The sequence below is a fragment of the Mobula hypostoma genome, chromosome 19, assembly GCF_963921235.1.
Source record: "Mobula hypostoma chromosome 19, sMobHyp1.1, whole genome shotgun sequence".
NCBI lineage: Eukaryota > Metazoa > Chordata > Chondrichthyes > Myliobatiformes > Myliobatidae > Mobula > Mobula hypostoma.
The window spans coordinates 6,058,004-6,070,783 of NC_086115.1; the positions used below are offsets into that span (position 1 = coordinate 6,058,004).

The window sequence follows — 12,780 nt, forward strand, 5'->3', positions numbered from 1 at the left end:
TCAGCAAGATCATTATTTCGAACAAATTAGAGATTGGAATTACTACAGAATCATGGTATTGTGGATCACAGTCACTGGGCATGAGGTTTAGATTACTAAATTAGTATTCACATAAAACCCATTGCAAATAACACAACAGAGCCAAGCATCATATTGACCGAATTAGTAATGCAGATTCCAGAAGCGTAAACAAATTTTATTATTGCCTAAGAGGTCGTTTAGCAAATATTCATGAATATTTCCCCTGATTTCCTTCCTTCTCCATCATCAGCTCCAATACTTACCAATTCATCTCCATTTTGCTGTGACCACTAGCTAATGTAATTTGCGACTATTTACTGGAGAGCTTGCAAAACCCATCTGAGCAGAAAATAGGTCACGGTGAACCAGGAGGACAAATGACCCAGCCTGTCAACTGTGACCTGTTTTCAGTTTGACTCAACAATAATACACAGCATATTTAACTGTATTCACGTCTGGTTAAGAAAAGATAGCCAGACCTTTCCAATCACGCAGTAGTGCCTTCAGCTACATTTTTTCCACCAGGCAATTGAAAATAATTGGTGTCTTAACCTCATGACCTATTAGTTGTCTTTGGCATTTAAGATGGAAACACCATCCAAGATCCATGGCTAACAAAATATGGAATAACTCTTACTGATTATAGTTTTGATGGATAAAGCACTTAACAATTAAGAAAAACAAATAATTGCATTTATATAGTGCTCTTTATGCTCGGACACTCCCAACTAGAAATGTATATAGAACATAGAATATAGAACAGCACATTACAGGCCCTTCGGCCCACAATGTTGTGCCAACCCTCAAACCCTGCCTCACATATAACCCCTGACCTTAAATTCCTCTATATACCTGTCTAGTAGTCTCTTAAACTTCACTAGTGTATCTGCCTCCACCACTGACTCCGACAGTGCATTCCACGCACCAACCACTCTCCGAATAAAACACCTTCCTCTAATATCCCCCTTGAACTTCCCACCCCTTACCTTAAAGCCATGTCCTCTTGTATTGAGCAGTGGTGCCCTGGGGAAGAGGCACTGGCTATCCATTCTATCTATTCCTCTTATTATCTTGTACACCTCTATCATGTCTCCTCTCATCCTCCTTCTCTCCAAAGAGTAAAGCCCTAGCTCCCTTAATCTCTGATCATAATGCATACTCTCCAAACCAGGCAGCATCCTGGTAAATCTCCTCTGCACCCTCTCCAATGCTTCCACATCCTTCCTATAGTGAGGCGACCAGAACTGGACACAGTACTCCAAGTGTGGCCTAACCAGAGTTTTATAGAGCTGCATCATTACATCGTGACTCTTAAACTCTATCCCTCGACTTATGAAAGCTAACACCCCATAAGCTTTCTTAACTACCCTATCCACCTGTGAGGCAACTTTCAGGGATCTGTGGACATGTACCCCCAGATCACTCTGCTCCACCACACTACCAAGTATCCTGCCATTTACTTTGTACTCTGCCTTGAAGTTTGTCCTTCCAAAGTGTACCACCTCACACTTCTCTGGGTTGAACTCCATCTGCCACTTCTCAGCCCACTTCTGCATCCTATCAATGCCTCTTTGCAATCTTCAACAATCCTCTACACTATCTATAATACCACCAACCTTTGAGTCGTCTGCAAACTTGCCAACCCACCCTTCTACCCCCATATCCAGGTCGTTAATAAAAATCACAAAAAGTAGAGATCCCAGAATAGATCCTTGTGGGACACTACTAGTCACAATCCTCCAATCTGAATGTACTCCCTCCACCATGACCCTCTGCCTTCTGCAGGCAAGCCAATTCTGAATTCACCTGGCCAAACTTCCCTGGATCCCATGCCTTCTGACTTTCTGAATAAGCCTACCGTGTGGAAGCTTGTCAAATGCCTTACTAAAATCCATATAGATCACATCCACTGCACTACCCTCATCTATATGCCTGGTCACCTCCTCAAAGAACTTTATCAGGCTTGTTAGACATGATCTGCCCTTCACAAAGCCATGCTGACTGTCCCTGATCAGATCATGATTCTCTAAATGCCCATAGATCCTATCTCTAAGAATCTTTTCCAACAGCTTTCCCACCACAGACATAAGGCTCACTGGTCTATAATTACCCGGACTATCCCTACTACCTTTTTTGAACAAGGGGACAACATTCGCTTCCCTCCAATCCTCCGGTACCATTCCCGTGGACAACGAGGACATGAAGATCCTAGCCAGAGACTCAGCAATCTCTTCCCTCGCCTCGTGGAGCAGCCTGGGGAATATTCCATCAGGCCCCGGGGACTTATCCGTCCTAATGTACTTTAACAACTCCAGCACCTCCTCTCCCTTAATATCAACATGCTCCAGAATATCAACCTCACTCATATTGTCCTCACCATCATCAAGTTCCCTCTCATTGGTGAATACCGAAGAGGAGTATTCATTGAGGACCCCGCTCACTTCCACAGCCTCCAGGCACATCTTCCCACCTTTATCTCTAATTGGTCCTAAACTTCACTCCTGTCATCCTTTTTTTCTTCACATAATTGAAGAATGCCTTGGGGTTTTCCTTTACCCTACTTGCCAAGGCCTTCTCATGCCCCCTTTGTGCTCTTCTCAGCCCCTTCTTGCTTCCCTATATTCCTCAATAGACCCATCTGATCCTTGCTTCCTAAACCTCATGTATGCTGCCTTCTTCCACCTGACTATATGTATCTTTAATGCAGTCATAATAGTAATATACAAAAACCACCAAATTACAGACAGCAATGTGATAAAGATAAGACAATTTCTTTTAGTGGGGTTGTTCAAGGAATAATTGTTGGCTAGGATATTGAGGATAAATTTCTTGCATCTCTTTGAAATAGTAGTTTGAGTTTCGGCTCAAAGGGCTTATACAATCTTTGTTTAACACCTCATCCAAAATATGGCACCTTTAACAACATGGCACTGCCGCAGTGGAATGCTCAAGTGATTGGATAGAATTTAAATCAATAATAATCTGACATAGAGGCAAGAGTGCATTCACTGCGCCAAAATCAGCCCAAATCTAGCAGCAATAATCACCATTACCCACAACATGTTTGTAAACAGAAATACCTCCTAAAAGAACAAGCAAAAAGGTCTGCAAAGATTTCATCAAATGATGAGTTATTGCAACAATTAATCAATGCTTGGTGGCCAGCCATATGGCAGGGGTTCAAGCCACAGGAAAATGTAAAATGACATTTACAAAGGGAAGCTTAGAGAATCAGCGTCACATTTTGCTCTCCACTCAAATGCAGAGGGAATGAACTGCAGAGGTGGATGCAGGCGGTGGAAATGATTTGTTGTTATGGACACTGCATCAAATATGAAAAATAGATGAATGTAAATTCACCATCACATTGAAAGTATTGATTTTAACAAACTCTACACCCATCACAGCACAAAGAAACTGGGAGTAAGAAGCACTCACATTTATATTTAGTTTTAATCACACCTCAGGATAATATATTACTCTGAAGGGCAGACCATTGTCCAGACAAATGCTGTTTTAGCTGCCCTCACAGTGCACTTCCATGAATAAATTACATTAATGGTCAGTTCTGTTGTTTATGGGGTGATTGATTTAAGAGCAGTATGTTGATCAAGACATCGAGGAAATTCACACTCCACTTACAACAGAGTTGTACAATTATTACAAGTATAAAATCCAAGTAGGGTCACTCTGTGGCCACTTTACTGAGCATAGGAGTGGAACCAGCTATAGTCTTCTGCTGCTGTATCTCATCCAATTTAAGGCTTGACATGTTATGCGTTCAGAGATGCTCTTTAGCAGATCACTGTTATAACGCATAGTTATTTGAGTTAGTATCATCTTCCTGTCAGCTTGAACCAGTCTGGCCAATCTCTCCTGACCTCTCTCATCAACAAGGCATTCTCACCCCCAGAAGTGCCACTGACTTTTTTTTGTTTTCACAGCATTCTCTGTAAACTCTAGTGACTGTGGTTTGTGAAAATCCCAGGGCATCAGCAGTTTCTGAGACTCTCAAACCACCCTGTCTAGTATCGACAATCATTCTATGGTCAGTCACTTCCCCATTCTGATGTATGGTGTGAAAAACAGCTGAACCATGCAACCATGTTGGCATGTTTTTATATACCAAGTTGCTGCCTCATGATTGGCTGATTAGATATTTGAATTAACGAGCAGACGTACAGGAGTACCTAATAAAGTGGCCACTAAGTGTATACTGCATCCTAGTGCTAAATTATATTTTCATCTTCTTAGACAGTACCAATCCATTTCTGTAGGTCAGAGAACTTAGAAGCTAAAAGGCTAGTATCCTTATTACTGTTACTCTTTCCATAGAGTGTAACCAGCTGCAAGTGACACTTCAATGGGTTAACATTGATTGGTTGGGATCAAATTTCTCTTAGTAACTTTCTTTAACATTCACAAAGCGGCTTGACTTAATGTTATTGACTGGTATTTCCAAGGTACCAGAAATGAAGCTGGTTAAGAATTCAATTCGTTATCAGTGATTGGCTATGATCAAAAATGACCTAATTTCATCAATTTACATGTGGTAAGCATGGATGGGGGGGGGGAGCGGATGTCCAATATTGATACAACTTAAAGTTTTGCTTCTCATATTTCCATGATCATATGAAAGGAAATAATTATTATTAGAATCTCAATCTCTACATTGTCCTAACACCCTTTTTACTACATCCAACAGAAAGAATCAAAGAAAATTTAAAACATTGAGTATTTTTTATTCATCACAGGATTTCACTGGAAAGCCCAGTGGAAGTCCTAATTGCCCTTCACTTGGTGGAAGATTTAAGAGTTAATCACATTGGGTTAGGTAATCAAAGCCCAGCCCAAGCTTGTTCTCACTCAGTATTTACATTCATAGATTTCATCGTGCTTTATAGCAAAGAGACATGTCCTTCAGCTCACCATGTCCCAACTGATCATGGTACTCATCTATACTAGGCCCATATGCCCACATTTAATCCATAACTTTCTGTGCTTTTGGAGTCCCTGAACATTTTTAATTGGGATGTCAGCCATAGATTGGCCAGAACAGGTAAGAATGGCTGATTTCCAACCCTAAAGAATATTAGTAACCAGATTTTGGAAGAATAATCCGGTAGTTTCATGTTCAATACCTCTGATGCAAGATTTTTTATTCTACATTTATATCATTAATGGAATTGAAATTTCCCATTTGCAGTGGTGGAAAATGAATGCTTTCACCATATCAATAGTCCAGATGTTAACATAACTAACCCAATACTAAACAGGATGCTATCACACTGAACCATATCAGGTGTAACATACCCCTTACAGTTTAATTTGGTAATAAGAGGAAGGAAGAATCATTGCAATAATTCTACAACAGTACCTTCAATGCATCTTTCTCTTTCTCCATGCGCTGATACTCCAACTGTTGTTTCACAAGTGCAGCCTCCTTTGAGCTTATCTCATCTTTCAATTGATCAATATGATGGTGCATGATCTTTAGTTTTCGTTTCATTTCAGCTATCTCATCCTTAGAAATGAAACAGAGAAAGTGAATAAAATTATTTCAAACATTCTATTAACAAATATGATGTTATGTTTTAATTTTCTACCAATAATTCATTCGCATTCACATACGACCGTTTTCCTCAAGTTATTGATTAAGTAAAACAGAATCAGGGTTATAATCACTGACATATGCTGTGAAATTTGTTATTTTGTGGCAGCAGTTCAATACATTAGTAAATAAATATACATTCTACTCTTTTTGTTGAGAGTAAAATGAGAATTGATAGCACAGATTTGACAGCTTATTAATCAGCAGGTAAATAATGAGTTGTCATTTTTCAACTCATGAAAGCTGAACGTATAAACACAAAGCAATATTACAATAATGCCGAAGATGCAATTGATGTTATCAAGCCAGTGACTATATATAAAATTTAATTACTTTGCAACTACTTATGACAGGCATTCCGAAGGCTGAAAGAAAATGAGTCTTTTGTAATGCTTGCTTTACTTAACGTGGAACTGGGATTCCTTTCAGGGCAGCATGTCCTACTGTAACATAATCATAGCTATTGTGCTTTGGAAAAACAGTAGGATACCAAAAATTTATCAGATAATGGTATACCGATCTTGCAGTAACAATTTCTAGGTTTGCCTAGAAATTAAAGTGCACCTATCTATGGTGCAATAAAGTACCTTTATTGCTTTTGCTAAATAGACCCCTTTGCATAATTGACTAAAACACCACATAAAACAGCATTGAGGAGATTTATGTCCACAGAAAGGCACTGAACACAGGACTTGAACATGCTCTGATAATAACTCACTCAATTTAGTACTTCTTTTATTATTTTGCTGTGTGGCAGAAGGCGGCATTTAATTCTTGCAGGCAAATTCCCATTGGCAGCCACACAGCAGTAGCCTACATTATGGCTTCTATGGAAGATGCAAAGGAGAGTTTTTATATTCATACACATGAGCACTAAAGCTCTGGTCAATGATATACAGTACAATATTCTAGAGGGAGACCGTTGCATCAGAGGGGCCAGTAGATCAATCAGCCCCAGCCGAAGAAGAGATTGGCCAACAATGACAACATGATGTTTCTCTGGTGTAAGAACGTCCACACAATGCACTAATAGGGGAAGAAATGTCATGTGCTGACAAGATGTCACATTGATCTCCACAACACTGTTTATATTTATAGAGTGGAGATACTCACAAGGAACTATATTTTGGGTGCTGAGTTCTTTATATAAGATATCACAAGAAATACACAGACATTGCAGAAATCAATTTAAGTAATTGATCAAGAGTTCATTCAATCAGGTGTTATGATCAGTGCAGGTGGACATGCAAAGAAGGATGTGAGGAATTGTGCACATCATCTAAATTTTCTCTGCCTGGTTATTGGTATCCTGTACTGGTGGTAAAGTTTGGTGCGGTGTTAGGCAGGTGTGGTGTTAGGCAGTATTCTAGAGTTATGTGAATATAGCAAATATTATTTCAAGCAAGAACTAGTCTTCAGTTCTAATTGTAAATTGCATGCTGTAAATTGACATTAAAAGTACAGGCTAGCCCAAAGACTAAGAGACTAAGCATAATAGAGTGTTGACCAGTGACCAATCCAGACATTGGGAGATTTTTTGAGGATGTGACTGAACACATTGATGAAGGTAGAGCTGTAGATGTAGTGTATATGGATTTCAGCAAGGCATTTGACAAGGTACCTCGTGCAAAGCTTATTGAGCAAGTAAGGAGGTATGGGATCCAAGGGGATATTGCTTTGTGGAGCCAGAAGTGGCTTGCCTACAGAAGGTAAAGAGTGGTTGTAGACGGGTCATATTCTGCATAGAGGTTGGTGACCAATGGTGTGCCTCGGGGATCTGTTCTGGGACCCCAACTCTTTGTGATTTTTATGAATGACTTGGATCAGGAAGTGGAGGGATGGGTTAGTAAGTTTGCTGATGACACAAAGGTTGGGGGGTGTTGTGGATAGGGTGGAGGGCTGGCAGATGGAGTTCAACCCAGACAAGTGTGAGGTGTTTCATTTTGGTAGGTCAAATATGATGGCAGAATATAGCATTAATGGTAAGACTTTTGGCAGTGTGGAGGATCGGAGGGATCTTGGGGTCCACGTCCATAGGACACTCAAAGCTGCTACACAGGTTGACTCTGTGGTTAAGAAGGCATACGGTGCATTGGCCTTCATCAATTGTGGGATTGAGTTTAAGAGCCGAGAGGCAATGTTCCAGCTATATAGGACTCTGGTCAGACCCCGCTTGGAGTACTGTGCTCAGTTCTGGTTGCCTCACTACAGGAAGGACGTGGAAACCATAGAAAGGGTTCAGAGGAGATTTACAAGGATGTTGCCTGGATTGGGGAGCATGCCTTATGAGAATAGGTTGAGTGAACTCGGCCTTTTCTCCTTGGAGCGACAGAGGATGAGAGGTGACCTGATAGAGGTGTACAAGGTAATGAGAGTCATTGATCATCTGGATAATCAGAGGCTTTTTCCCAGAGCTGAAATGGCTAGCACGAGAGGGCATAGTTTTAAGGTGCTTGGAAGTAGGTACAGAGGAGATTTTTTTTTAAGCAGTGAGTGGTGAGTGCGTGGAATGGGCTGCCGGCGGCGGTGGTGGAGGCAGGAGCGATAGGGTCTTTTAAGAGACTCCTGGATGGGTACATGGAGCTTAGAAAAATAGAGGGCTATGGGTAAGCCTAGGTAGTTCTAAGGTAAGGACATATTCAACGTAGCTTTGTGGTCCGAAGGGCCTGTATTGTGTTGTAGATTTTCTATGTTTCTATAATATGATCGAACTCACTCTGAAGTATGAGAAGGAGAAGCTAAAGTCAGATATATCAGTATTACAGTGGAATAAAGGAAACTACAAAGGCATGAGGGAGGAGTTGGCCAGAATTGATTGGAAAAGAATACTGGCAGGGATGACAACAGGGCAGCAATGGCTGGAATTTCTGGAAGCAATTCGGAAGGCACAGGATATATACATCCCAAAGAGAAAGAAGTATTCTAAAGGCAAGATGACACAAGCTTGGCTAACAAGAGAAGTCAAAGCCAACATAAAAGCCAAAGAGAGGGCATATAATAGAGCAAGAATTAGTGGAAAGTTAGAGGATTGGGAAGCTTTTAAAAACCAACAGAAGGCATCTAAAAAAAAATCATTAAGGAGGTAAAGATGGAATACAAAAGTAAAGCTAGCCAATATTAAAAAGGATACTAAAAGATTTTCAGATACATAAAGTGTGAAAGAGAGGCAAGAGTGGATATTGGAATGCTGGAAGACAATACTGGAGAGGTAACAATGGGGGCGGGGGGGGAGAACAGGGAAATGGTGAATGAACTAAATAAGTTACTTTGCATCAGTCATCACTGCGGATGACATTAACAGTACGGTAGAAGTTCCAGGTGTTAGGGGACGTGAAGTGTGTAAAATTACCATTTTTAGAGAGAATGTTCTTGGGAAAGTGAAAGGTCTGAAGGTAGATAAGTCACCTAGACCACATGGTGTACACCCAGGGGTCTGAAAGAGGTGGCTACGGAGATTGTAGAGGCATTAGTAATGATTGTTCAAGAATCACTAAATTCTGGAATGGTTCCAAAAGACTGGAAAATTGCAAATGCCATTCAACTCTTCAAGAGTGGAGAGAGGCAGATGAAAGGAAACTATAGGCCAGTTAGTCTGACTTTGCTGGTCAACAAGATGTTGGAGTTGATTATTAAGGATGAGGTCTCAGGGTACATAGAGGCACATGATAAAATAGGCCTTAGTCAGCATGGTTTCCTCAAGGGAAAACCTTACCTGACAAATCTGTTAGAATTCTTTAAAGAAATAACAAGCAGGGTAAACAAAGGAGAATTGGTTGATGTTGTATACTTGGATTTTCAGAAGGCCTTTGAAAAGGTGCCACACGAGCCTAGTAAACCATGAGCCCGGGGTATTACAGAAAAGATTCTAGTATGGATAAATCATTGGCTGAATGGCAGGATGCAAAGAGTGGGAAGAAAGGAAACCTTTTCTGGTTGGCTGCCAGTGACTAGTGGTGTTCTTTTTATATTACAGTGCCTATAAAAAGTATTCCTCTCCCCCCTTGTAAGTCTCCATGTTTTATCATTTTACCACATTGAACCACAGTGCATTTAATTTGGCTTTTTGACACTGGTCAACAGAAAACACTCGTGTTAAAGTGAAAACAAATTTCTACATATTGGTCTAAATTTATTACGATTATTAAACACAAAATAATTTATTGCATAATTACTCACCCTCTTCTAGTCAGTATTTAGTAGATGCACCTTTGATAGCGATTACAGCCTTGAGTCTGTATGGATAGTCTCTATCAGCTTTTCACATCTGGACACTGCAATTTCTATCCATTCAGCTTTACAAAGCTACACAAACTCAAGTCAAATTGCATGGGATTCAAGAGTGAATAGCCTTTTTCAAGTCCAGCCACACATTCCCAATTGGATTGAGGTTTGGACTCTGACTTGGCCACTCCAGAACATTAGCTTTGTTGTTTTTAACTGTGTAACTTTAACTTTATGCTTGGAGTCATTGTCATGCTGGAAAACAAATCTTCTCCCAAGTTGCAGTTCTCTTGCAGACTGCATCAGGTTTTCCTCCAGGATTTCCCTGTATTTTGCTGCATTCATTTTACGCTCTAACTTCACAAGCCTTCCAGGGCCTGCTGCAGTGAAGCATCCCCACAGCATGATGTACCCACCACCATGCTTCATGGTAGGGATGGTGTGTTTTTAGTGATGTGTTGTTTGGCTTACGCCAAACATAGCATTTAGTCTGATGGTCAAAAAGCTCAGTTTTGGTTTCATCAGACTATAGAACCATCTTCCAGTTCACTTCAGAGTCTCTCACATGCCTTCTAGAAAACTCTAGCCAAAATTTCATGTGAGTTGTTTTCAACAGTGGTCTTCCCTCTGCCATTCTCCCATAAAGCTGCGATTGGTGATGTACCCAGGCAACAATTGTTGTACGTGCAGTCTCTCCCATCTCAGCCACTGAAACTTATAATTCCTCCAGATTTGTCATAGGTCTCTTGGTGGCCTCCCTCACTAGTCCCCTTACCCAGCTACTCAGTTTTTGAGGGTGGTGTGCTCCAGGAAGAGATACAGCAGTGCCATATTCTTACCATTTCCTTGCCATTTCTTGATAACGACTTAACTGTACTCCAAAGGATATTCAGTGAATTGCAAAAATTTCTTGCTTCCATCTCCTGACTTGTGCTTTTCTCAGAGTTGCTTGAAGTGTTCTTTTGTTTTCATGGTATAGTTTATTTTGCCAGGATACTGACTCACGAGCAGGTGGACCTTCCAGATACGGGTGTATTTTTGCTACAATCCATTGAAACATCTTGACTGCACGCATGTGATCTATATTTAACTAATTATGTAACTTCTAAAACCAATTGGCTGCAAGAGTGATGATTTGGTGTGTCATATGGGCGGTGAATAATTAAGCAATCAATTATTTTGTATTTTATATTTGTCTTAATTTAAATCACTTTGTAGAGATCTGTTTTCACTTTGACAGGAAAGAGTCTCTTTCTGTTGATCAGTGTCAAAAAAACCCAAACTAAATCCACTGTGATTCAATGCTGTAAAACAATAAAATATGAAAACTTCCAAGGGGGGGGTGTGAATACTTTTTATAGGTACTGTATATGCCAATGATTTGGATGATACAATTGATGATTTTGTTTCTAAATTTGCAGACAATATGAAGATAGGTGGAGGGGCAGATAGTTTTGAGGAAGTAGGGAGGCTACAGAAGGACAGACCAATTAGGAGAATGGGCAAAGAAGTGGCGGATGGAATATAGAGTCAGGAAGTGTATGGTCATGCTCTTTGGTAGAAGAAATGAAAGGGTAAAGTATTTTCTAAATGGAGAGAAAATACAAAAAAACTGAGGTGCAAAGGGACTTGGAAGTCTTTGTTCAGGATTCCCTAAAGGTGGAGAGGAAGGCAAATGCCAAGTTAATATTCATTTCAAGAGGACTAGAATATAAAAGTAAGGATGTAATGCTGAGACTTTATAAAGCACTTGTGAGGCCTCACTTGGAGTGTTGTGAGCAGTTTTGGGCCCCTTATTTTCTAAAGGAAATGCTGAAACTGGGGAGTGTTCAAAGGAGGTTCACAAAAATGTTTCCAGGATTGAATGGCTTGTCATATGAAGAGCGTTTGATGGCTTTGGACCAATATTCACTGGAATTCAGAATAATGAGGGATGAACTAATTGAAACTTAATGAATGGTGAAAGGCCTTGATAGAGTGGATGTGGAGAGGATGTTTCCTATGATAGGAGTGCGTAACACCAGAGGACACCTCAGAATAGAAGGGCAGCCTTTTAAAACAGAGATGAGGAGAAATTTCTTTAGCCAGAGAGTTGTGAATCTGTGGAATTCATTGCCACAGGCAGCTGTGGAGGCCAAATTTTTATGTATATTTAAGGCAGAGGTTGATAGATTCTTGATTGGTCAAAGCATTATGGGATACAGGGAGAACACAGAAAATTGGGGCTGAGAGGAAAACTGGACCAGCCATGATGAAATTGCAGAGCAGACTCTTTGGACCAAATGGCCTAATTCTGCTCCTATCTCATATGGTCCCATTTTGCATATTGTTTGCAAAATGGTAACCGTGAAACGTTTCCATGCATCAGCCAAAGTCTGTTAATTGCTGTGCATCATCAATGGGTTTAAGGAATTTGCACCATTGTAGATACGTTTAGGAAAGTTTGCAATTAGCTTGTCCCAACCAAGATATTTGAACATTCAGAGGTGTCTCCCACTGTAGATATGTAATTCACCGGAATCATTGTCAACCCAAAGCATTGAAGTAAACTCTTTCATTGTAACAAATGAAACTATATTGAATGGACTATTGATCTTAAGAGTATAAAAATGTAATGTAGGTTTGTGAATGTGATACTCTACCTCAAGGCTCTCCAGAAGATTGCCTGCCTATTTCAATGAATAAAGACTTCTAATCACCAGCTGCAGTGTCTCTCCAGTGACTTCAATCACTGTCACAACACTTGGCTTGCACTGCAGATTGTGATTTTTCATTTCTTTATTCAGGGAATCACTTCTAAGCTGCGTTGATAATGATCCACTCTTCCAATCGGCTGAAGGATTGAGACTCTGGTGTCTCTCTAGTATCCTTCCTCTTGCCTTATGGCCCTCAGGCCTCATATTTCCACTGTTTCAATTTATTTACTC

General features: G+C 40.3%; 1 protein-coding gene across 1 annotated transcript in view; it reads right to left on the bottom strand.

Annotated features, from left to right (window-relative positions):
• cfap58 (cilia and flagella associated protein 58) overlaps positions 1-12,780 on the bottom strand; it is a 288,786-nt gene that overhangs the window by 171,638 nt on the left and 104,368 nt on the right. Inside the window, exon 11 of the mRNA XM_063071110.1 lies at positions 5,399-5,545. Within this exon, the coding sequence (XP_062927180.1) occupies positions 5,399-5,545 (147 nt within the window). The remainder of the gene's footprint in view (positions 1-5,398; positions 5,546-12,780) is intronic.